The 27,500-nt window shown below is 34.7% G+C and overlaps 2 protein-coding genes across 2 annotated transcripts in view; both read left to right on the top strand.

Annotated features, from left to right (window-relative positions):
• Positions 1-3,041, top strand: part of LOC144965618 (uncharacterized) — a 21,070-nt gene extending 18,029 nt beyond the window's left edge. The window contains exons 13-14 of the mRNA XM_078901159.1: positions 1,492-1,606; positions 2,795-3,041. Of these exons, the coding sequence (XP_078757285.1) occupies positions 1,492-1,606; positions 2,795-2,897 (218 nt within the window). The 3' untranslated portion in view covers positions 2,898-3,041. The remainder of the gene's footprint in view (positions 1-1,491; positions 1,607-2,794) is intronic.
• Positions 3,042-6,533: 3,492 nt separating this feature from the next.
• The window catches only part of LOC144965617 (protein white-like), a 39,131-nt gene continuing 18,164 nt past the window's right edge, over positions 6,534-27,500 (top strand). The window contains exons 1-11 of the mRNA XM_078901158.1: positions 6,534-6,634; positions 7,656-7,833; positions 9,735-9,894; positions 10,368-10,416; positions 19,153-19,246; positions 19,992-20,084; positions 21,128-21,199; positions 21,785-21,976; positions 23,854-23,930; positions 24,445-24,516; positions 24,988-25,090. Of these exons, the coding sequence (XP_078757284.1) occupies positions 7,702-7,833; positions 9,735-9,894; positions 10,368-10,416; positions 19,153-19,246; positions 19,992-20,084; positions 21,128-21,199; positions 21,785-21,976; positions 23,854-23,930; positions 24,445-24,516; positions 24,988-25,090 (1,044 nt within the window). The 5' untranslated portion in view covers positions 6,534-6,634; positions 7,656-7,701. The remainder of the gene's footprint in view (positions 6,635-7,655; positions 7,834-9,734; positions 9,895-10,367; positions 10,417-19,152; positions 19,247-19,991; positions 20,085-21,127; positions 21,200-21,784; positions 21,977-23,853; positions 23,931-24,444; positions 24,517-24,987; positions 25,091-27,500) is intronic.

Here is a 27,500-nt window from a genome sequence, read left to right as displayed (position 1 = left end):
TGTCTGGTGCAGCGCTTGATTGGTTTAGGTCATATTTGTTTAATCGTAAACAGATTATTACGGTGGATGAATATAGATCGGAGGAAATCTTTCTTGATTGTGGGGTTCCCCAGGGTTCAGTACTTGGACCCGTTCTTTTTGTTTTGTACGTTGGCCCTCTGTCTAAAATCATCAGAAGTTTTGGTCTGTCTTACCATCAATACGCTGATGATACGCAATTGTACTGCGTTTCCAATATGAGAAATTTACAAGAAGTATCAGCCAATAGTAAAAATTGTATCCAAAGTGTTAAGAAATGGATGAATGAGAACAGACTGAAACTGAATGATGATAAGACGGAGGTGCTGTATGTGGGGAACAGGAAGTGGAAAAGTGAAACAGATTTGAAGTTGGGGGATGCCTCTATTCAAATTGTTGACAAAGTGAAAAACCTTGGCACATTCTTAGACTCTGGACTGTCGATGGAGCATCAGGTTAATAATTTGGTTAGATCTCTCTTTTTCCAACTAAAAAAGATTGCTTCCATTAGACGGTTCATATCTGAGGATGTGACCAAGCACCTGGTTGTGTCCCTCGTACTATCAAAATTGGATTATTGTAATGCTCTGTTGTTTGGCGTTTCGCAATACAATCTGAAACGTCTTCAGATTGTCCAAAACAGCGCTGCCAGACTAGTATTTATGAAGCGTAGGTGCGACTCTGCCGGACCTCTACTTCATGACCTGCATTGGCTGCCTGTTGAGAAAAGAATTAAATTCAAAGCTTGTGTTTTAGTGTATCGTTGTCTTGAAGGTACTGCCCCTTCCTACCTTTCAGAACTAATTGAAAGATATTCAAAACCCCGCCCCTTACGTTCGGCCAGTGATTCCACAAAACTAGTTGTCCCTCGAATTCGGAAAAATGCTGGAATGAGATCCTTTTCTCATTTCGGACCCTCTATTTGGAACGCCTTACCGCAGAGCATTCGTGAAAAAGAATCTTTGTCTATTTTTAAACGTTCGCTTAAAACATATTTGTTTCGATTTTAGTAGATGGTATGAGAAGCAAGATAGGTTTGGTTTGTGTTGTGTGTTGTGTTGTGTGTGTGTATGTGTGTGTGTGTGTGTGTGTGTGTGTGTGTGTGCTTGTGTGTGTGAATGAGTATGTTTCAGCCAAAGTAATTTGTAATTTAAGCGCTTAGAGTCTGGTGTCTCGGAGTTATAGCGCTATATAAGTTTTCAGCATTATTATTATTATTATTATTATTTTATTATTATTATTATTATTATTATTATTATTATTATTATTATTATTATTATTATTATTATTATTATTATAATGATTATTATTATTGTTATTATCATTACTACCACTACTACTACTACTACTACTACTACTACTACTACTACTACTACTACTACTACTACTACTACTACTACTACTACTACTACTACTACTTTTAGTGTTAATTCAAGCCCTGTCGGTAATGGTTAAATTCTCTTTTTGTGACAGGTACTTGTTATTACAAAGGAGAAAGTCACCTTCAAGACAAAAATTGGTACGATGGATGCGACTATGTCTGCAATTGTCTGGACGCCAAACGAAACAGAATTATCTGTACTGAAAGGTAAATTACGTTATCAATGTGAACAATTATGTACGATGCGGCCCCTGACAAATCTGTTTTAAAATATATATCAAAAACTATATTTTTAGAAAACAAAAAAAACTTGAGCTTTGATATAGAGCAATATCCACGAAAGTTGCCCAAAGTGCTTTACAAGGATTCCCTAGCCAACAGCAACACTTAACACGTAGGACGAAGCGTAACGCTTGTTAGTCGAAATAGATTTTTTTCCGACAGAGACAACGCTATTAACGGCCAAATACTCATTTAACACCTAAGTATGGTGAGAGATTGTGAATAAAGACTCTTTTCCAAGGACTGAACTATGCACCACTCAGAGCGGGACTCAAACCCAGGACATTCCGTTCCGAAAGTGAGTGTCATACCATAAGACCACATTACTGCTATAAGTATTACATCAATTGACTAAAAGTATGAACGTTGATCGTGACTAGACTCACATCTGCGACTGATTGTCTGGACGCCAAATAAAATGATTTCATTTAATAAACGAAAATTATTTTGTCTTTATGACACGAAAAATGAAGCAGTGTGGAGATTATATTGGATTATTGGATAATACCTACTTATTTATAAAATTGAGGATTAGTGCTTTTTATGTAACATGAAATGTTCCAATGATAACTAAAAGCAAACAATAAAACCTGAGCTTTTAAACTTAAGCTTTCATATGGCAAGATGATTGATAATCGGTTACTATCCTATTTCTATACGCACACGTTGTGTTTGTGTGTATAATGACGTAATCTTTTGGTCACTGTTACGTTGAGGATGCTTTATCTAACCCTTTGAACGAATCTAAATAGGGTTCAACAGTCTTGACGTCACTACCCTCGAAATGACGCATAGTAACTTAGTAACTGGTTCTAAACTATCGGACAATGGCGGACGCCCTTATGAAATACTTCTCCGATGAGCATAAAGGTGTATCCAGAGGAGAAGAACATTATAAATCTGGTCATGTTTTTGACAAGACATGTGAAAAGTTCTAGCCAGCATGAATAAAAAGTACCGATTTTCTTTGTTTAGAACCAAGCTGCTCGTTGTTAGGCGGACGTCACATCAGACTATTGAATTCAATTGACTTGAGAGTTAAAGCACCTGACATGTCATAATACAAAAGAAAAACTTTCCATAATAATGTGCTTTCATTTATTTTCCATTTAGATGTAATTCTTGGATGAACACAGATGTCAAGCTGGATGGATGTTCTTGGGTGCAAGAATCAGGCGATTGCTGTCAACGATTGGAGTGCAATGTCAACAAGTGATTTCAACCATAGTATATCTTTAAAGAGACAATTACCCATATTGCTTCTACAATTGACATATGTATTCAGTGTCTTATGTACCAAAAAAAAGAAATTAAAAGTCTATTAAATCGGGTCCTCTTGTTTCAAAGGCGTTACAAATTACCCAAGTTTCTTTATCTTAATTTTTATATTACAAAAATTCACTTGATGGCAGAAAATTTAAAGTTGATATTTATGTATGAATAAAATTAGTTTGACTGTTTTGTCAGATCGATTTCATGGACATATACAAAGCCCTAGATTATCATCACATATATGTAATAGGATTTTATAACAAAAGCGACGTGTCATCAGAAGAACATGAAAGACGGCTCTAAACCATTCAAAGAACATTCATACAGAGCAATCCTGCCGTATTCTGGAAAAACCTATATTTAAAATTTGACCAGAAAACTCGAAATATAAATCGATCGATATTTGAAGGACGATTTTTCTGGCCTGATTTTTAAATATGGGTTTTTCCAGAGTACGAGAGAATAGTGCTTTCTGTCGTTGAATGTATATGCATTATTTGGGACCCTTGCACGAAAGCAGACAATGAGAAACTAGAAAGCATCTAAAGAGAAGCTGCATACCTTCCTGCATCAAAGTTTTTATGAACAAGTTTAATCACTACTTAAATGAATATCAGACAATCAGAATTCTCTTCCAAGTCACATTATCGCATGTTCAAATGGTGAACACGTTAAACGATTCCCGTCACCTTACTACAATTGTAAATATCATTACTTGTACATAAAATTGTACAGATAATGAAACAGATTTCTAGAAATGGCACAAAAAAGTAGTCCTTCAGGACATTAACAGCCATGGAGCTTATCCCGGTTTCTATAGCGTGAAACAGACAATAGCAATTGCTTGCTGTCCTTTTGGATAGGATGCTATGGTACCGCAAAGCACTTTCCCCCAGATATAACAGACCTAGGTACCCATTTATTGCTGGGTGGACAGGGGAGTCGGAAAAGATCCTAACTAAGAAACGGCATAAGATACAGGTGTTTGCTGAATAGGAAGCATATCAATTTAAAATAAGGTTTGAACAACAAAAACATTTTTCGAAATTTTCATTTGTCCAACAACGCGACCCCCGAGATGAATCTAAATGTACGAGAATACCACTGTTGTGAACAGAGGCAGCTTCTAAGACAACGCCCAATGTTTTATTTAACCGTTCCTGTTTTGCACTTGTTTCTCAACTATTTTTTATCTAGTTTGTTTCACCCCAGTAATCGCAGCAAATTGAGTCGGTTCTTCGACACTCAAAGTAACCAAGTGGTTGGACTACATATTGCTGGTTGCTCAGGTCGTCGCATTGGTAGCCATTTTGGTTGCTTCCACCCTATCGTTTGTTTGGTGCAGATAAATAACACCACTGGCAGTGTCAACGAGAGACCGACCGGGGTGCGGAATAATAAGAATAAATATTATTTATTCGTAATAAATGAAACGTATCCATCGTTACCCTTTCCGTTCAACAAGAGCCAACAAAAAATGAGATTTTATATAGTGCAATATCCACTAAACTCAAAGCGCTTTATTTATTTTTTTTATTTTTTATTTTTATTTTTTTTTTTTTGCTTTGGGGTTTATTTTGTTTGTTTATTTTTCAAGGAGAAGGGATTTTTGACCGTTTTTGACTTACTGCTCGCCGTCTTATATTGGTATTAAATCGGGTTAAGGCAAGCGTCAAAAAGTAAGTTTAAAGCTTAGATAAAAAGAAATATGAAAATTTGTTTTTTTTTTTTTTTTGTTTTTTTTTTTTTTTGTAATTTTTTTTTCATGTTGACAATTTACACTCAATCCCCTGTATACAATAGAAAAAATCAACCAAATTTCACTTTTTGACCGCTAAGAGCCTTGTCACGCCTTACGAGAACAAGGGTAATAATCGGTCCAAAACAAGTGCCATAAATAATACCGTTTTCAAAGAGCAATGTCGCAAAATCTGAAGACATGGTGGTAGGTTTCGGTTGTCAACTGACTTTTCCCCGGTAAGAAATATTATCCATGTTCTAGTGGTGTTAGATATGTGACATATTTTCCCCTACCGATCACATTCTTTTCCATCGTACCCCTATCGACCCAAGCCCGATCTCTTACCGACCACCCGATCTTACCACTCAGGGAACATTATTTTGATGCACTAAAATTTGTTATAAAGCTCAAATGAATTATAAGACAGGCTGCACTGTAAATATCATCATTAATATACAGTAAATAAGACTATCATTTATTCATTAACACAAAAACAAATAAACAAAAAACAAATCAGCTTAAAATCCACGCTCGAGGCGCTTTACAATGTCTACCTGCCAAGGAAACATTAAGATAGTAACGATGATGAGGACAAGGCATGACATAGTTTTATTTTTTAAACCAATTTCCATTGAGCCCTTCCCAGTCAAGGGCTTCAATGGTATCACGTTAGCTGCCCGAGTATTGTTTTAAAAAATGTAACCATCGCTTGCACCGGCCGCAACTGATCCGGCCATTGCATTCTCTATCTGATAAACATGATGAATCATCGTCCAGAATAACCTCTCTATGAATCTCTGACTAGTATCTTAGAAACGGCCTTTTACTCACACTCTCACACCCTAGGCAGTTCTAAAATCAAATGAGTGCCTGGGCGGTAACAGCGTTGTCTCTGTCGAAAAAAAAAATGCAAAAGCGCTTTACTCGCGTCATATCTCGTCCTTTATATTTCGTGCCGCTGCTAGTTTTGGAACCCGTTGTAAAACCTTTTGAGAACAATTAGTGGATATTGCAAAAGTTTGCTTTGTCAAGCCTTTTCTTGTCTCAGATGGAATTTATAACAAATCTAATGATAAAATCACGAAGTGTGGTTTAAATATTGAAATGAGTCAAGTTAAGATATTAAAAATGATATGGTAGCATATGGAATATCAATATAATTGTATATTAGTACTGATAAGAGACAAAACAAATACCATCACGTGAACATTGATAAGTATTAACCCTTCGTGTACTAGTGGCCTCACTGTTACATTATTTGATGTCATATAGCGTTAAACATTGGTATTTATTCGTATACAGTCGAGATGTCTACGAATTAGAGCTGCTTTCTCGTGTTAAACAGCCATTAAATGTCCCATAATGAACACATGCACTAGCAAGCGACATAATCATCATTTAGTTTCTGTTTTAATATTGAGGGATCTCACTCATTTTTATAGCATGAAAGTAATATTGCTCCTTTTATCTCAATATCATGACACTTTTTATTGGTGCAAAGAGAAAGGGTTTAATCTTTCCCATACATAACTGATAAAAATCAAACACTTTTTGTTGCCACTCGAAATATTAGTGCATTAATTATTGTTTAATAATTTCAATTTATACACTGTTCTGAGTTTTAGTTCTGTTATTCTATAATATATTATTTAATGAAGCAAACCAAATCAACCGTTATGAATAGGCAAAAAACAAATATGAGAAGAACTACGGAGCTGGAACATGAATGAATTGATAAGAAACTTAAATTAAACAATGATTCAAAGCACGATGAACTGTCCCTTCGGTTGAACACTTACCCCGCCCTTGAACGGTTAAATTTTTCTGCAATAAAAAGGCAGAGCAGACTGGAATATAAGACTAGAGTTCTATTTAAATTTAATGTTGCACCATAATTTCTAGACTTTGCTTTAAGCGTGTTTGAAAGGATTTGCCCTTGAGTATGTTTTATTTTCTATAGTAAAGTACAATAGCTATGTTGTGTAAATAACAATGGGAAATGAAATGGACACACGACACGCGGGGAAACCTGAAATGTCGATATTACCTGCTTCGTTGATTTAATTGAAGCTTTCATTTCAATTCCTATTTTTATTTATTTGTTAGAGTTTCAAGCAGCAACATTTTCATTTCAATAGCTTTCCTGCTGTATTTTTGGAAAGATAATTTTTACTTCGAGTATCAATGGAGTAAGATGACGTGAAATTTGTGGCTAAGTCTTAAAACATCTGGCAATTTGGAGATCATCTTAATAGATATTTAATCAGTTAACTGCCGCGCTCTGAAAAAACAAGCACTTAAAAATTTGGCCAGAAAACCTGTCCTTTAAATATATATTCAAAATATCCTCTGTTTGTATATGAGAAAATCCTAATCTTACTATGTCCTTAAGAAAATGAACATATGGGAACCCCTATTATTCTTTGTTTAAATAAATAAAGAGAGAGATATATTTATTGCCAAACTTAACTTGAGCATTCATATAGAGCAATATCTTTAAGCTATGAACTGTACAAGCTTGATGTAATCTTAAACAGTTTTCGATACTTTCAATGATCTAGAATTGTTAGTTTTTACTTTACATTGCCATATTGATTGTATTGTTTTCATTTCATCTAAAAAACTGACTCTTACATGCAACGCTATTTAAGATCTTTAAGTTATGTGTTATAGTATAAGCATTCAAACGATTCAATAATTGCTGTACTCTGGAAAGACACGTATTTAAAAGTTTTGGCCATAAAACTCGTCCTTCAAATATCGATCGATTTTATTGACCCTCATCTGGGCAGAAACTCTCAGACGTGGGACCTAGGAAGGTCCCATGTTTGAGAGTTTTGCCAAGATAAGGGTCATTTAAAACGATCGATATTTGAAGGACAAATTTTCTGGTCAAATTTTTAACTACGTGTCTTTCCGGAATACGGCAGGTAACTTGTTAAGATCTCTAACATCATCCAGGTGTTAATGTCACTGCACGCACTTTGAGTATCGCCAGATTAATAATATGATGTCAGAAGACGAAACACCGGGGGAAAAGTCACCCCTTCTTTCCCCAAATCACTCATCCAGGCCAAATGGAAACAGACGAGGAAGTAGAAGACTCAGCACCAAAACATTTGATGTTGCATCAATCGAGGTAAAAGTTTAGATGTTACCTTTACCCCTAACCAGTGAACTGTCTTACTCTAGAGAACACGTATTTAAAATTTTAGCTTTAAAAGTCGTGCTTTAAATATCGATCGATTTAAATGACCCTCATCTTGGCAATAACTGTCAAACCTGAGACTTCGCGAAGACGCTTCTTCTGTATACAGATTCAAAATATCCAATGCTTGGAAAATATGTAATCAATTCCCGATTTATCTAAGATTAAATTTAGATACACAGGGTATTCACGGGACAGTTGGCCAAAATAACCCATTACATGATATGATAATTTTAAAAATTCAAGTCTTAAAAAATAGCGTCAGAGTTATGTACCGAACTATAGAAGATAAAACAAGGGTAGCTATACCTCTCTTTGCATTTGTACTATTAAAGATTTTGATAAAAATACATCCTGTATTAACTCAATTTTCGGCTTTTCTTTATAACGTCGGACACTTGATAAACTATCGAATTTCTCGGTAAAGAAAATGAAAGACCTTTCAACTATTCGATGGATTCGAAAGTTCTATAATTTTCACTTCCACCTGCCCACATTTTAAAGGCTCTCTCTCTCTCTCTCTCTCTCTCTCTCTCTCTCTCTCTCTCTCTCTCTCTCTCTCTCTCTCTCTCTCTCTCTCTCTCTCTCTCTCTCCCTCTCTCTCTCTCTCTCTCTCTCTCTCTCTCTCTTTCTCTCTCTATCTCTATCTCTTTTACTCTATGTTGCAAAATGCGAGTATTACGAAAAAATTACTAGAATAATTTAATTATGACGTCACTGAACAGTAGTGCCTTATTTTTGTGGTGTCACGGGTAATACTTTTCAAATCTTTAAGATATTTCCTCAAATCAAAATCAGCATATTTTAAAGGATGTTAAATTAATGTTGCCTCTAATGTGGATGCACGTACACAAACTTAATAGTCAGCATCATTTTGTTTTTCAAAATTTCAGATTTGCAGGCAAAAAAACTGTGCTTACATATAGGGTACTTTTTACATTATTATAGATAGAACGAAATCGACGTCATTCTGTCTTTGTTCTTGTTTTTAGCCAGCCATTTTTTTTATGAGTAGTTCTCACTAAATTCTATCAATCAGTCTAGATGCTGTACGCTTGGCTAAGAAACTCACACCATTGCCATCCGGAAATATAAAGCGGACCAACACACAAAATTATGTGTAACTTTGAAGGTTTATATCCTGGTCAATTCAGTTTAGTGAGAATTTCTCATAAACACGGGTGGCAAAAAAACAATAACAAAGACCTGAGTGACGTCAACTTCGTTCTATCTATAAACGTATTAGGCGAAACACGGTTCTGTGTGTTGAAACGTTATCTCCAGCTGGCGAATGATGTGAGCATTTTGGCTTCACACACAGCATCAATATGACACAACAAGTCTCTCAAATGATAATGAATCCGAGCCTGTTGCGAGGACCTGTAGCTAGAAACATTTGATTCGAGGTGACGGGCAGTGTGACACAGCGGCACGGTCTTTGCTTTGTACTCAAGAAGTACAGAGTTCAGTTACTCGCTCTAGCTCACTTAATGGCGTTGCACTGCGGCTTTGTTCTGGGCCATGTCAGTCTTTACTTAGAATATATATAGAGACCCTAAAGAAAAATTCCCCCCTTGGGATTAATAAAGGGAATCTTATCATCATGATCATCATCATCATCATCATCATCATCATCATCATCATCATCATCATCATCATTATTATTATTATTATTATTATTATTATTATTATTATTATTATTATTATTATTATTATTATTATTATTATTATTATTATTATTATTATTATTATTATTATTATTATTATTATTTAGTATTACTGTCAATAACGTGTTTGATATTGAAATTGATTTATCATGTATTTTCTCTCAGGCGGCTTTCAACAATGGTGTTCGTCCAAGCTTGATTGGACCCGGTTCGTACCCAATAACACTCAGTTGGGAACACATTAATGTGAAGGTCAAAGTTCATGGCAAAAGGTCAATATGCGGGGAGTCCCTGCCTGCCAATGAAAAACACATTTTGGACGACAGTATGTTTCATTATTAAAATTGATAGTCTCTGTTTTTACTTGCACTGATATCAATTTGATACCTATGTGATTTTTTAAAAAGCTTTTAATAGGTTATTTTTTTTATGTCTCCCTACAATTAGAGGACGCACAATGCACGCGCACCAATATCAAAATAAAAACATAAGTGATACATGTGCTTAAATGGAGCCGTTCGTTAGTAGATTTAACATGAGAAGTCCTTCAGAGCTCCGTTTGCATGGATTACATCCAGAAAAAACATCCCCAAAAATCTTGTGTTTTAATAAAGGGAATTTAAGCATTGTCTTTTATCCAGTGTGTACTTATTAAAATAGATAGCGGGTCGTATGTTTTATCGCATACTGAAGCATAATTTCTCGAAGTGCTTTGCCGAGCACTCTCCGCTGAATAATTTGAGCTCTATGTAAACAAATAAGATATTCATAAGATGAATTTTATCTCTGTTATTCCAGTAAACGGAGTAGTGGAACCTGGCAGCCTTGTTGCAATCATGGGAGCCAGGTTTGTGCCGCTATAATTGAATTATCAAACATAAAACATCTCCATTCAGGCCCAGTTGCATTCTTCTCTTTTGTAGTAGTAGTAGTAGTAGTAGTAGTAGTAGTAGTAGTAGTAGTAGTAGTAGTAGTAGTAGTAGTAGTAGTAGTAGTAGAAGTAGTAGTAGTAGTAGTAGTAGTAGTAGTAGTAGTAGTAGTTGTAGTAGTAGTAGTAGTAGTAGTAGTAGTAGTAGTAGTAGTAGTTGTTGTTGTTGTTGTTGTAGTAGTAGTAGTAGTAGTTGTAGTAGTAGTAGGAGGAGGAGGAGGAGGAGGAGGAGGAGGAGTAACAAATTGAAAAATAATATAGCCTTACCATGTGTCCTTGAATTAGGAACTAAACTCGTATTTAGAAGTAGACCCAGGCGTGACTGAATGCCTGGTTTACAGGTTATGGATATTTTAAGTTTAGGTACACGAAGGACTCCTATCTGCAAACTTGTATTTAGTGAAATGGAAATCGGGTTCCATGAAATAGTTGGGTGGATTGAATGAACTATTGGGAAGCACATTGAGCATGATGATGTCGGAGAATTCCATTTATAAATGTTCATTTTTATTCCGATTTCCAATTCAACAAATGGCAGTCTTGTAATTCTCATAATAAATGATGAGACTGTTGTTAATCATCATGTAATAATCTGTTGCCTCTCAATGAAACAGGTCATGGCACCATGGCAGTGCCCTCCTAGAGAGGGCACATTGACTTGTAAGTTCAGAGTTATTGGGTGAACGCCTCCCCTCCCATCTCCCAGCCGAGGGTTCTTTTCAATGAGTCAAACTTATCCTTCATGTGTGATACGGGAACTATCTATTTTTTGGCCTGCTGCATAAAAGATACCATCATCTTCTCAAAGTTATTGCCCTGGCATTACAATGATTAGATGCGGCCCAACTTCAAATAGTTATAGCTTATTCATTTGAACACTTTCAGTTTACATATTTATGTTTGCGCGCACACACACACACACACACACACACACACACACACACATATATATATTATATATATATATATATATATATATATATATATATATATATATATATAAGACTAAAAAGGGAATTCTAAATTTGAAGAGATGCCATTAAAACAATATTTATGATCGTTGAGACACAATTAAATGCATTTCAATGCTCTCTAAAATGTGACTGTTTATTAACTGAGGGATTTTAGTAGGGGGAATTAGGCTAAAACCGTGCAAATTCGGATTGAAAGCATGAAAATTTGCATACAGGTTGCTAAGACCCATAGAAAAAATATCTGATATAGAACCACTCTGGCAATCAATCATAACGTATCGGTTTAAGGCCTTAGATTTTACCTATTACAGCTATATTAAACAAGGGAAATAACTGCGTAAAAATATATATTTTCTTCATATTCATTGTATTAGGGAAAATTAGGCTAAAACCGTGCACATTGGGGTTGAAATCCTGAAAATTGGCGTATAGGTAGCTATGACTCGTATAAATAACACCTGATATAGAACCACTCTGGCAATTTATCATAACAGTGCGTTTTTAGCACTTTTATTTTTTCCTATATAGCATTACTTATCCGAGGAAATAACCACGATAATACAATGTGCGTTCTAAAACTTTAAATACACCAGTAGCCATTTACGGTAGCGAACTGATGGTTATTTAGTGTTGTAACTAGTAGATAAAAGCGGGAGAGCGGAGAGAGGGAGTGAGCGAGAGAGACGGAGAGAGAGAGAGAGAGAGAGAGAGAGAGAGAGAGAGAGAGAGAGAATTTTATTCATTATTGTACTAACCTAACTAGTAGATAAAATAGGGAGAGGAGGAAGAGGGGGAGAGGGAGTGAGCGGGAGAGACGGAGAGAGAGAGAGAGAGAGAGAGAGAGAGAGAGAGAGAGAGAGAATTTTACTCATTATTGTACTAACCTAACTAGTAGATAAAATAGGGAGAGGAGGCAGAGGGGGGGAGGGAGTGAGCGGGAGAGACGGAGAGAGAGAGAGGAAGAGAGAGAGGAAGAGAGAGAGAGAGAGAGAGAGAGAGAGAGAGAGAGAGAGAGAGAGAATTTTACTCATTATTGTACTAACCTAACTAGTAGATAAAATAGGGATAGGAGGGAGAGGGGGAGAGGGAGTGAGCGGGAGAGAGAGAGAGAGAGAGAGAGAGAGAGGAGAGAGAGAGAGGGAGAGAGAGAATGACTCATCACGCACCACACACACACACACACACACCACACCCGCATCTACACAAGTCCGTGCAAGGCAAATCGGACCTTAAACACTTGCATCGGATGCCGATACATTCTCTCTTACATGAACATTTGATTAGTTTTTGGGACACTTTTGACAATTCTGGAAATAAGCTCCACAGTGGTTCATGTCGATCGTCACATTTGTTGCAGGATTCTCTTCTATAAAAGATATAATGTTAGCAAAAGCTCGACTTCTTTCAAGAACTCTGACATCATATTATCATCAGCAGTGACATCTTTTCAAGCTTGTTTTTGAAAGTATCGTGCATGACAAATTTTATGGTATAGGGCGGTAGTGTGCCTCCTGAGCGACTAAATCTCCTCCGGCAATAAATGACAACATATCAGAATCTTTTATAGATAACGTTATTTCACGAATATTTTCTTCCATATCTGTTTTCATTACAGAATGGAGTACTCCCGATTCCATATTTTTACCAAAAAAAAAGCACGTTTGATTATTATAGCCAATCTCTAATTTTGAACGTTGTCTCATTATTCTCGTGGGTTGCGAAATATATTCATATACACTCGGTGACTCCTCCAAGTCAAATGACGAAGCTTGGAATACTTGTATGGCAATTCTTTTAGATTTCTTTATTTCTAATCGCCTACTTTTGTGGGCATTAAATTTTACACGACAACACGTATGCCGCTTAGCATCATTTTGTTTTAAGCTTTCAATAATCTCATTTCTTTCTGATGAATTAAAAAAATAGATACATCCAACTTGTTTTCATCACAAACCAAAGAATTGAATTGTGTTAAATCCTCAAAAAGAGTTTCATAGCCTTGCCCTTTGTCATACCTCCTCAACTTAGAGGGACATTATAAACGGTCTGTGTTATCTTGTTGGCATATCAAACACTTGTCCAAGTCTCTGGGAGCAGTTCTTTTTGCTATTGTATGTGTATCTGAAATCATGCAAACGCGTTCCTCTATTATATTAGGCATATGCAATATTCTTTCATAACTCTCTCTCTCTCTCTCTCTCTCTCTCTCTCTCTCTCTCTCTCTCTCTCTCTCTCTCTCTCTCTCTCTCTCTTTCTTCCGTTCTTTCTGTTAAAGACCCATCATCAGCAGGCAAAATGTGTACAGTGCCTTACATAAGGACACAACAGTACATATAGAATATTCTCCCATTGTCCCTTTGCCACAATACAGCATCATAGTGGTTGATGATGATGATAATGATGATAATAGGATTCCACAGTCTGACGTCACGTCCGCCTAGCAACGAACCGGCTGGCTCTAAACAAAAAAATCCGTGCTTGGTCCGGGAAAGGAATAATTGGAAAATCGCTCAAAAAAACAATTTTTATCTTAAATATGGTCCAGTGTTTTGTACCAGATTGTCTGCACCAGTCAGAGAGTCACTCCTGCAAGTTTTACAGATTTCCAAATGGAGAGGCAGACAAAAAATTGAGGAAAAAATGGATCACTTTAGTCAGGTAAGCACGCACGCCTCGTCGAACATTTGATAGAGTTCGTAGTCTAGATCTAGGTCAAGTTCTAGCTTACGTAGACCTATATTTTATGATTAAAGTGTACAATTGCACGAAATTATAAATAAAAATACATTCCAAACTAGGCTTTTATTGAAGTTGAAGCAAAAATGATATCTCAATCTACACGTTTTGATGCTGAGGCTGATAGATAAACTATAAACTGAATGAGAGTTCAGTTCTACTGATAAGTGATAATTTTTTTAAAAGGAGAAAAATAGAAGAAAGAGAATAAAATATTTGTTAAAATCTTACTTTAAACTCGATACCTTTATGTCAAAATGAAAATAAATAAATAAAATAACGGAACCCCCCCCCCCCCCCCCCCCCCCCCCCCTCACGCAGATATTTCTCTCTCTCTCACACACATACTTTCCTCTTTTTTGGAAAGTTTCTCTGATTCTCTGCCATGCCTCCCCTCCCCGACAGCCGAGGTGGCAACTCTGTGTGAACAAAGCAAGATGGCGGCAGGGACCTCTCTCCTTTACCAATGCCCGATTGTTGACACTCCAACGTTTTCATCACCGCACTGGCCAGTACAGTACTGACTGAAATAAATAGAAAACGCCAGTCTTGCCCCGCTCAACCCCAAGATCAACTTTAAATGTGTAAATTTAAGAATTCATATTTTTATATACCTAGTCAAAATCATCAAAAGAAGTAATGAGGAAGGGCGACATTTTGCTGAATGTGCGATTTCATAAAAGACAGGCGAGAAACCCACCAGTAACCTAGTCTCTTGCACACCTTTGATTTATCATGCATTGAGCTGGTGTCAAACAAGATAGTCTAAAACAAAGTACTTATCAAATTAAATAATATCAATATGCCCAACATAATTATTGTTTTTTTTTTAAATCTTTTCTTTTCACGAGAAAGGACAAAAGATCCAACATCATCATCAAGAGTGTGTTCTTGTCACTTCAGAGATGGTGACAAAGCCAACCTCCCTGAATTGTTTGACAGAAATAAAAATAAATTATTTCCATCAGAGCCAGAAAGAAAGAAAAGAAAAGTGACACAAGGAATTCCCACCCCATCTCAATTGGCACCAACATCAAGAAGACCACCACCACCACCACCACCACCACCATCATCATCATCATCATCATCATCATCATCATCATCATCAGCTCAACTCTCTTCATCATCATCACAAAGTCCCACCTTTAAAAAAAACAGATTCCTCATCATCATTATTTTCCTCCTCATCATCATCCTCATCATCATTATCTTCTCCCTCATCATCATCTCAACTCTCGTCACCATCATCACAGGATTCCATCTTTAAAAAAACAGATTGTAGAACAAGTGAGGATATTTTAAATAGAACAATAAATTTAATTCAAGAACAAGAAATTACAGACAAACATAAGGGAATAGCTAGCTTAAAAAAACAACTTAGTTAGATTCAATGCACTTACACTGTTTCAAGCCTTACAGAAAAAGTTCTTGGAATGGAGACAGGTGTACATTCTTTTAAAATATTTAATATTATTGTTCAATAAGTTGAGTGTTTTAGAGGTAACATTATTTATTATAGTGGATGGGAAGTTCAGGAAGAGACAGTTGCATTAAAAGACAAAATTTTCATTACACTTATGAAACTTAGACAGAACTACACTAACCTTCATATTTCACAATTGTTTAGCGTTAGTGAAAGTACTATAACAAATATTATACAAACTTTTATTCATGTTTTACATAAGGCATAAGCTTCTCTTTGAAAATGTTATGAAGGTTACATGCCCTTCTAGGCATAAAAATAAACTATCAGCTCCATCATCATTTTTAAGATTTCTAAATTGCAGAATGATCATTGATTGTACAGATGACCAAATTGCTATTCCTAAAGAAATGGATAAATAACGGTTAACTTATTCTTCTTATAGGTCCATGAATTCTGTTAAAGCTCTTGTTGGTGTGAGTCCAAATGGTGTGATAAATTTTGTTTCTAAACTTTATCCAGGGTCTGTCTCGGATAAGGTCATTGTACAAAATTGTGGATTACTAAAACTTTTAATTTTAAGCCCTGGAGATTTAATTTTAGCAGATAAAGGTTTCCTGATTCAAGATATTTTACCTCAAGGAGTAACTGTCAATATCCCTCCCTTTTTACATAATAAATTTACTGAAAATGAGATTTTATTAACAAAAGAAATTGCTTCATGTAGACTTCATGTTGAGAGGGCTAATGGAAGACTGAAAAATGTTAACATCCTCTCATATATTCCAACCATGTTAAGAGAAACATCTGATATTATTTTTCAATTAGTTGCAGCACTTGTGCACTTGTCAATCTCCAGTCTCCTCTTATTAAGGAGACTGCATTTTGTTAGCTTTGCCATTTATTTTGTACAACACACATATTTTGTTCATCATCATCATCAAATCACCATTCAAAATAATGGTTTTGTAGGTCACCCATACATTATTCAATGTCATTAACATTGTTAAATAAAATATGACAAATTATTTTTCGACTTAATCAACCCAAGGCATCATCAAGATAGATCTGTGGAAGTAAAAGAATAAAAGATTCAAATTTAGAGCTGCGACCATGCTCAATAGGCAAAAAACAAACAAACTAATAAAACGTCTGTTGTGGTCTTGTGGTATGACACTCGCTTTTAGATCAGAAGGTCTTGGGTTTGGGCCTCGCTCGGCGCATAGTTGAGTCCTTGGAGAAGGCTCTTTACTCACAATCTCTCACCGTACTCAGGTGTCAAATGAGTACCTGGCCATTAACAGCGTTGTCTCTGTCCGAAAAAAATGTAATATCGCCTAACAGGCATCATGTCCCGTCCTACATGTTAAATGTTGCTGTTGGCCAGGGACCCCTTGTAAAGCACTTTGAGCACATTTAGTGGATATTACGCTATATAAAAGCTCAATTAAAAAAAAAATTAAGTGGTTCTTTCATTCATCTTGCTTTGTTGATAAAGGGGAAATCCGAAACGTCCATTTTATCTGTTTTCGTATATTAAATTGAAGTTCACATTAAATTTCACAATGTTATTGATCTCTTCGAGTTTCAAGCAGCAACATTTACATTACACCTTAACCCAATAGGAAGTTTAGTTTACAGTGACTAACACTGGTCTAAATAAATAAATAAAATTCCCTTTATTCATCCCATAGATCATAGAGGAAATTTGTCTCTAGGGTCTATTCCCAGGGAAGACTGGAATAACCGCGGTGCAGCGCCGCAAATTGAGCTCGGGCGAGGTGACTTGTTCAAGGTCACACAGCGCAGCGGCGGGTGAACGAACTCGGTACCTTTCGGGTACGAAGCAAAGACCGTACCGCTGATCCACGCTGCCCCTATGCCTACCACATGAAGTATAAAATGTCTAGCGTGATTGGTGATTGTGATGCTCATATGAGTTAATTATAATAAAGGTTACAATACGATACTAAATAGTATGTAGTAGACTATAGTCAATAGCAACGAAAATTAGCGAAGCAAGACCTCAAAGTCAAAGACTCAAAGTCCGTGGTCCATAAGATAAAAACACAATGATTCAATGACTCTCTCTCTCTAACTAAAATCGAACGTAAACAGTAAAATCTTTCCATTGGATATACTAAATCAACTTAAACTCAAAGTAAACTGATTATTGTCCAACAGTAGTTTTACGGGGATGTGAGATTTTGAGAGTGAGAGTCAGAAGACGAAATGACTTACCTTCACAGAATACTCTTTATTCTTTGTGCTGGCTTGAACTTTGCCGAACATCATGCCATCTGAGTAAGTGAAAGTCAAAACATGACCTGACTGATGATGATTTTCACCTCGCGAGACACTTTTATGCTCATTGGAGAAGTATTTCATAAGGGCGGAGATGGAAATAAAGTTAGTGTCGCCATTTTTCTCGATTGTTTAGAGCCAGCCGGTTCGTTACCATGCGTTGCTGCGCGGGATGACGTCACGACTTTTGAAGACTATTATAGCAATGTAAGTAGTATGCTGACTCTTTACTGTCATCAAGTTTGACCGAAAAAGGTTTTAACTCACGTAAAATTCTTATAGCAGTATTTTTGGAAAGAAAAGAAAACAGGAGGAGGGGAGAAGGAGCACTGTTCTTTGTCAACACCGGTTATCGGCATTTATTGAGCTGTGTTCTGCTAGTCTGTTTTGTCTACCCCTCTGCTCGTCTTCCCGTCTCCCCGTCCGTTTTAGAGCAATTGATTATACTTATTAAATCAGATGCAGAAAAAATCTCATATTATAGAATATTGCTCGCTAGACGTCCTTTAAAACAAGTGAAATTGAATAATATTTACGATTAAATAATTTGTATGGTTCGTGAATCGAAAGTAAAGGGAAAGGAAAACATCCGCTTCGACGCTAAAAATAGTCACCAATGGGAATCCAAAGGATGACGTAAAACAACCTTTGGTCGGCTTGCCTCGAATGTTTACACAATAAAAATGAAAGAAATTATTGTCGTCCATTTCAAAATTTTCTAATCTTAAAAACCTTGTATCTCAACTAATACTGATCTCTCAGAGTGGTTCCATATCATAAATTATAGGGTTTTTCATACTCTACAATATATGTAATTTTCATGCTTTCAACCCTGTTTGCACAATTCAAGGGTTTTTTGGACCTAATTCCCCCTACTATTTCTAAATTATGTGAATCCAGGCCAAGGCAAATTTGGGGTCAGATTTTTGAAGATTTGTTTTGCTAACAATTTAAAGTTTTATCGAAGAAAGAAGTTCACCCGAGAGATGATTCTCGTAAAAATGTCCAATAGATAGATAGCCCATACTAATGCCTACTCGGAAAAAAGGCAAAATCTCTGGTTTGAGAATTTTTTAAATATGAGGGTCAATTTAATCAATGTTGGGTTTTTTTAGAGTATGACAACATAGTAATGCGTGATGAATACATTTTGTTGCGCGTTCAACAGGATGATATAATCTATTCCTTCTCTGATTTTTAAATACTTAACTTCTTCAGCGGTTCTGGGAAATCTACTCTTCTCAATGTTTTGACGAACAGAAACAACAGAGACTATATGACAACTGGGACATTTCGGCTGAATGGAGTCGAGGTAACGTATTAAAGTACAATCGATTTAGATATGACAATGCCACCAGTCCAACAAGTTCTAAGTACAGAAAGTACTTTATGATAATATACTCTAGAGAAACTGAGATTAATTCCGGCGCCATGGGCCCTGTGTCTCTAAAAAACGAATCATTAAATATTATTTTACTATTGGTATGATGTTGGTGTTGGTGGGGGCTGGCTGAGACAGCTGTTTACATGTGGATGCCCAGAGCAGACGAGAATGCCAGGATGGGCCCATCTGCACTGACCATGACCTAAGAGTCTGCTCCCCAGATGCTGTGAGAGTGGGTTTGGTGTTAGACCGACAAGCTATGATGATGATGATTGGTATGATGCAACTGATATCACATCATTGTATAGTGTTGATATTTGCCAACCCAGGGTGTGATAACTGGTTATTACATAAAATCTAGACAGATTTTTTATTACCGGAAGACAATTATAAATTCTTGTTGGCCCAATTAAACAAGACATATATATGTATAAATAAATCATTTGGAATTTTTTAAAAGTCTCTCATCAGAAATTGGCTGACAGAACCAGATAAAAATTTAGAAACCATTTCATATGCTATGTATGTAATCTAACATTTTGTGGTTTGATTCAATTATAATATTTCACTGTTTTGTCACTAAGAGTTAGTGAAAATGTGACTGCAAGCTTTGCTTTGAAGATTAATCTGTTATATGATCTACTTTATTCTGGGGTTTAATTTCCATTCACAGGTTTCTGGTGGAGTGAGCAATATTTCAGCTTACGTTCAACAAGATGATCTATTTATCTCTACTCTCACTGTTAGAGAGCACCTGCAATTTCGGGTACATTAATAATAATAGTAAATATGGTGATGAGGATGATGATGACGACGACGACGACGACGATGATGATGATGATGATGATGATGATGATGATGATGATGATGATGATATATAATGAATAATAATAATAATAATAATATAATAATAATAATAATAATAATATATAATAATAATAATAATAATAATAATAATAAATAATAATATAAATATATAATAATAATAATATAATAATAATAATAATAATAATAATAATAATAATAATAATAATAATAATAATAATAATAATAATAATATAATAATATAATAATAATAATAATAATAATAATATAATAATAATAATAATAATAATAATAATAATAATAATAATAATAATAATAATAAATAATAATAATAATAATATAATAATAATATGATGATATAATAATAATAATAATAATAATAATAATAATAATAATAATAATAATAATAATAATAATAATAATAATAATAATAATAATAATAATAATAATAAAAATGCCAGTGACGGAGGGGTAACAAACAATCAAACCCCTCGACTCAGATGTAAATTATAGATGAAAAAGGATGGAATATTTTATAAGTGCATTCACAAAAAGACTTATCATACAACTTGTTTTAATGTGTAACGCGGCGAAGCTAAGGGATAACAGTGACGCTTTGAGAGAGAAATAACCTTGATTAAGTAGTAGTGCGGCCATGTGGTCTAGTGGTATGACTCTCGCCTTCGGATTGGACGGTCCAGGGTTCGAGAACCGCTCTGAGACGTTTTACTCACATTCTCTCATCTTATTCAAGTTTAAAATGTTGTCTCTGTCGGGAAACATGTAATATTGCCTAACAGACGCTATGAGCCCCTTGTAAAGCGCTTTAAAGCACGTTTAGTGGATATTGTGCTTTATAAACGCCTTAGATTGGGGGGGGGGGGGTGGTTTAAGCAGATCAATGCTCTACATAAATGAGCACACTTCTGTTTATCTATTCAATTCATATTATGTTTACAAATGTCAACTTTATTTACATGAAAGGCTTTGCTTAGAATGGACAAAACTTTAAACAAGAGAGCAAGATTGGAGCGAGTAGAGGAAGTCATTGATGAGGTAAGAGCTTAAAAAGGTTGTTGCTTTCAACGAACAGTTTATTTGTAAAAAAGAAAAACTAGTATAAGTAGTAGTTTTAGTCGTAGTAACAGTAGTAGTAGTAGTAGTAGTAGTAGTAGTAGTAGTAGTAGTAGTAGTAGTAGTAGTAGTAGTAGTAGTAGTAGTATATAATAGTAGTGGTAGTAGTAGTAGTAGTAGTAGTAGTAGTAGTTAGTAGTAGTAGTAGTAGTAGTAGTAGTAGTAGTAGTAGTAGTAGTAGTAGTAGTAGTATATAATAGTAGTGGTAGTAGTAGTAGTAGTAGTAGTAGTAGTAGTAGTAGTAGTAGTAGTAGTAGTAGTAGTATATAATAGTAGTCGTAGTAGTAGTAGTAGTAGTAGTAGTAGTAGTAGTAGTAGTAGTAGTAGTAGTAGTAGTAGTAGTAGTAGTAGTAGTAATAGTAGTACACAATGTAGTAATTTTATATTATTATTATATTATTTATTATTATTATTATTATTATTATTATTATTATCATCATCATCATTAACGTTACTGTAAATTTTTTGATAGTTATCATCACCATCCTCATTTCCACGTATTCCTAGATGGGTTTGATAGCATGTGCTGACAGCCATATTGGTAACCCAGGTGGATCCAAGAAAGGAATTTCGGGTGGAGAAAAGAAACGTTTGTCCTTCGCCTCCGAGGCCCTAACTGGGCCCCCAATCTTTTTCTGCGATGAGCCAACGTCAAGTTTAGATTCGTTCATGGCAAAAAGCATTGTGTACACATTGCAGGTAAGCCTTCTGATAGAAAGAAGTTGAAGTTTAGATGAGAAAATAAGGAAATTGAGAAGAGTAAATCTCATTCTAATATTAAGATAAATGCTGCAGTATTCTGAAAAACCATTTTTTAAAAAAAATTTGGCCAGAAAGTATATCGATCGTTATAAATGACAAATATTTTTTTAAAAACCACTCGAACCTGGGACTTTTCGAAGTCTATTTTAATCGATCAATATTTGAAGGACGAGTTCTGTGTTCTGGCTGAAATAAGAATTTGGATAAGTATAATCTAGTCATCTATGCCATGTGTGTGTATATGTGTATATATATATATATATATATATATATATATATATATATATATATATATATATATATATAATATTTTTTTTTGTTTTAAATAGAATTATTGTTGACTACTACAGAACTGTTCATGCCACTAGGGCAATCAACGGTAGATTGCCCAGCGGCATGAAAGTTCTGTAGAAGTCAACATTAATTCTATTTTATTTATATATAATTACCGCTCCTTTAACATTAAAGTCGATCACTTTTATTTCGCGGTTTTTAATTTATAACTTTATATATATATATATATATATATATATATATATATATATATATATATATATATATATATATATATATATAATGTTCATATGAGTAAAATAAAGAAGTCGGGTATATCTTATGTCCTATGTAAAAGTAAGTATTAGTAAGGCAAATATCTGGATAACAGGTTTTGTGTCTTTGAATAGGTACATAAGGAAATAACTTGCTCTTTCACTTTTTATCAAATGTAAATAGAATTTTTCTTGCTACAATGCCAGATTGTAGTCATGCCAATTGAGTTATCACTTCATGTTTGCTTTAGAGTATGTTTATTTACTCAGATGTTTTAAAACACATGTTCATGAAGAAGTAAACTTCAGAACTGAAGAAAAGTCTTTTATTTGTCTTAAAGTTGCAGTCTTGACGGATGCTGACATGAATCTGGTATCGGTCAAGGTGATAAAATATACCCTGTCTTCCCTTACTACAATCTCTGGTATCGGTCAAGGTGATAAAATATACCCTGTCTTCCTTTACTACAATCTCTGGTATCGGTCAAGGTGATAAAATATACCCTGTCTTCCTTTACTACAATCTCTGGTATCGGTCAAGGTGATAAAATATATCCTGTCTTCCTTTACTACAATCTCTGGTATCGGTCAAGGTGATAAAATATATCCTGTCTTCCTTTACTACAATCTCTGGTATCGGTCAAGGTGATAAAATATAACCTGTCTTCCTTTACTACAATCTCTGGTATCGGTCAAGGTGATAAAATATACCCTGTCTTCCTTTACTACAATCTCTGGTATCGGTCAAGGTGATAAAATATACCCTGTCTTCCTTTACTACAATCTCTGGTATCGGTCAAGGTGATATACCCTGTCTTCCTTTACTACAATCTCTGGTATCGGTCAAGGTGATAAAATATATCCTGTCTTCCTTTACTACAATCTCTGGTATCGGTCAAGGTGATAAAATATATCCTGTCTTCCTTTACTACAATCTCTGGTATCGGTCAAGGTGATAAAATATAACCTGTCTTCCTTTACTACAATCTCTGGTATCGGTCAAGGTGATAAAATATACCCTGTCTTCCTTTACTACAATCTCTGGTATCGGTCAAGGTGATAAAATATATCCTGTCTTCCTTTACTACAATCTAATGTTTATCATCGAAACCATTCAGACAGAATACCCTTTCAAGATTTTTGGTCTTTAATATTGAAATTGTTATCACATTTCTATTTTAACATGCATTTGCTTCCATTCCTTTCCAAACATTACCAAAATAACTCTTTTTAGTAAAGTAATCTATTCATACTTTTCATCTCAAGGACATGGCCAGAAAGGGTGCTACAATTCTCTGCACAATTCACCAACCATCCTCTGATATATTTGCCATGTTTGGACAGTAAGTATGTCATTCAGCTTGCCAGATTGAAATTGACTTTATTTTGTGGCAAACAGATTTTGGATATCAAATTTAAGAAATATAAACAGTTAGATGGTACTATTTCACCTTTGTAATTCTATTATAAACATCATCGGTTTAAGCATTTTCATACCTACTGGGACTAGTCTACGTTGTATTTTAACCTCTTTAAATTGATACTATATCACTTGCAATTGATTTTGTAGAATAATTTTGGGTAGTCTACCCCACATAACAATTTTAAATTGGGAATGATTGAAAATCGTATAGTATATATTATGCTTATCGTCAGATATGAAGTTTTCAAATAAAAAATACTATTAGCATAACAATAAGAGTTTAGAAATTTGTAATTTGGTAGAATCTTTCAAGGTCTCCACAAGGAGACTCTAGCATAAATAATGCGAGAGTTTATGATTTTAAAGATGTTAGCCTCATTAATAAAGAATCGAATCTTGAAACTAAAGAAAATAATATTATTCTACGTCCTCAGTATTTTATTATTGTCGGAGGGGAGAGTAGCTTTTATGGGAGAAAGAAATGAATGTCTCCAATTTTTCAACAAGTGAGTAGCACACACACACACACACACACATATATATATATATATATATATATATATATATATATATATATATATATATATATATATATATATATATATATATATATATATATATATATATATATGCAAAAAAATTAACAAAGATTTATTAATGTCTATATGATTCTTAGTAGATGTCCTTTTCACTCCTAAAACCGCGATTTAAACCCGTGGTCAGTGTCGGTCTGAAACGTATGCGAAAAAAATATATATGACAGAGATAGTGTATTTCACCAACTTGCTAAAATGGCTTAATATTAGTCGGTGTAAAATATTGGCAACAGCCTATAAATAGAATAAAATTTAATTGTATTGAGCCTTTTGTCAAAGGATTCATTTGTGATCGAATAAATACCTAAACATACAATGACGCCTCATCATAACTATAAAAATTAACAAGTGAAAAGTTGTATTCTACTTTTTTACTCTTAGGCAGGGATACCCTTGTCCACGAAAATTCAATCCTGCTGACCACTACATCTTGACTTTGGCGATTCAGCCAGGCAATGAGGAAGAATGTCGAAGGAAAACAAACGTAAGATTAGATTTGATATAAAATAAAAACGTACATTTGTACTTATTTGTCGATTAGGTGACATATATATATATATATATATATATATATATATATATATATATATATATATATATATATATATCATTGTCTCAATACTTGGTCTACTCTGAAAAAAAAAACTTTGGCCAGAAAACTCGTACTTCAAATGAATTTGAGAGTCCCAAGTTTGAGAGTTTTTGACAAAACGATGGTCATATTCAATGATCGATCTTTTAAGGACGAGTTTTCTGGCCAAAGTTTTAAAAATATGTTTCATAGTGTATTGCTGTACTACTCGTATATTATGTCTGAGTGATATTCAAACTGATAATAGAATTTATAGCCAATAGTATTAAACGTGGGTTAAATTCATTTTTATATTTTAGAAATAAAATTGTTTCTTAGTGCAAGTGGTCTTAGCTTTTGAAGGTCATCGTGTGTGTTCATGAGCTGAGGCAATTGCATGTTTCCTTGTGGTTTTGAAATCAGTTCTTCGGTTGTTGTTTCTAAATATATTTTATATTTTTTTAGATCTTGAGAATATATACCATGCATAGGTAATCATTTATTTTGACGAAAATAGTTCAGTTCCATAAAGGTAGGATACTTCCTGAACTGATATTAATAATCTATCTAGTCTCCATAAGATATTTACAGAAATCGTTGTTTTTCATGAGGGAGAATATCGAATGAAAATGGGGCTTGATCATGCTAGGCGAATGGACAAATGGCTAGCATCAAGTGTTCAGCTCTCTCGATGAAAACGGCTAGGTTGGAATACAATTTAATTGTTTTTTTCACAGTTCAATGGTTTGAATCATACCAGGGGTAAATATTATCACGTCAGATAGCCGAACATAATTATTGGCTTGTTTTTAACATTGTTGAAATGGAAACATTTTGCGTTGGTGTGAAAGTACGACATATTCCCCTCACAATAATGAGACCAGGACATCAGAACCTCAAATACTTAAGTCTGATGAATCTTGGCCTATATGCACATAGTTGCAATTCTGATAAACGTAAGCAATTATAAGCTAGATTTAACATTGCTGTAATGGACCATCTTTTTCGTTGGTTTTCGAGAATTCATGAGCCCATACTAATTTGAGTTATCAGACTTGCAAATAGGTATACGTCGATCTTGCCTTAACATTGATTTCAAAGTGATATTCTATTAGCCGTCAATGCCTGGTTGTTCATTGTCCCAACACATTTTAATCATTTTGACCAGAATGTATTTATATGCTTCAAATATCAAAGAACTAAGACAGTGCTAAAGATATCAAAAAACCTCAAACCGGACAAATCGTCGATGATGAGTTTTTTTTAGAAGCTCGGAGTTGAGATTTTATTTGACAAATTGACGGCCGTTCTCATTCCTCGTATTAATTTGTTATTTTTAAGGATTTTACGGTACTTGCGACACTTTGAAGCCATTTTAGCGCAGTAAAAAAAGGAAAGTGTCGGTAGTCTAAAGATTATAGATTTTCAATTAAAAACCTACGCGATATAACAAGAAAAATGGGACTTGTCCAAAAAGGAACAGAATTAGATTTTTTTTTTTAAACCCAAAGCATTTATATATCGAATTATACATTAAACGAGCTCAAAGCACTTTACAAGGAGTCACTAGCCACCAGCAACACTTAACATAATGGGACAAGATATGACGCATGTTAGGCGATATTACAATTAATTTTCGACAGAGGCAACGCTGTTAACGCCCAGGTACTCATTATAAAACCCGAGTACGATGAAAGATATGAGTAAAGAGCTTTTTTCTAGGACTCAATCATGCGCTGTTCAGAGCGGGTCTCGAATCATGGACTTTCCAATCCGAGTCAAACCACTAGACCACACAACCGCACAAGAACAAACTATGAATGTATTTAGTTTGAGATCACCTAAAAGCTCCACCGAGACACTTGCAAAGGGTCCCATTAAGAGAAGTACACTCAAATGCTTACAAATCATTCTATTCAAAGTAATACATTATAAAGTATACATAAGAAGAGTTAAAGGTGAAAATACTTCCCCCAATCTAATATCATACATTTGACTGTTGTTGCCCTCTTTATTCATCAACATCGAAGTAAAAACCATATCCGGTTATGGTTAAAAAGAAGCTAGTCATGTTGTCAATGCACCACCGTGTTATGTGATTTCCTTAGCTTACCATTTTCGTCGTCGTAAATAACCGATATCAACAAGTGTCACATTTTCATCTGTTCTTGACTTTTTTTTTTAGCTTCCCCCTTCAGTTCCTTCTTTGGGTGCATAAAATATCCACCTCTTAATGTGAACTGTCAATGAGAAGAAAATACGATAAGTAAAGTTGTTACTAAAGATGCAACTATTATCTGTATTTACTACAATATTTGTTGTT

This window comes from Berghia stephanieae, chromosome 2 (assembly GCF_034508935.2).
Source record: "Berghia stephanieae isolate SIO BIC M18660-M18661 chromosome 2, UCSD_Bste_1.3, whole genome shotgun sequence".
Classification (NCBI taxonomy): domain Eukaryota; kingdom Metazoa; phylum Mollusca; class Gastropoda; order Nudibranchia; family Aeolidiidae; genus Berghia; species Berghia stephanieae.
This window is presented reverse-complemented; position numbering and strand designations above follow the sequence as displayed.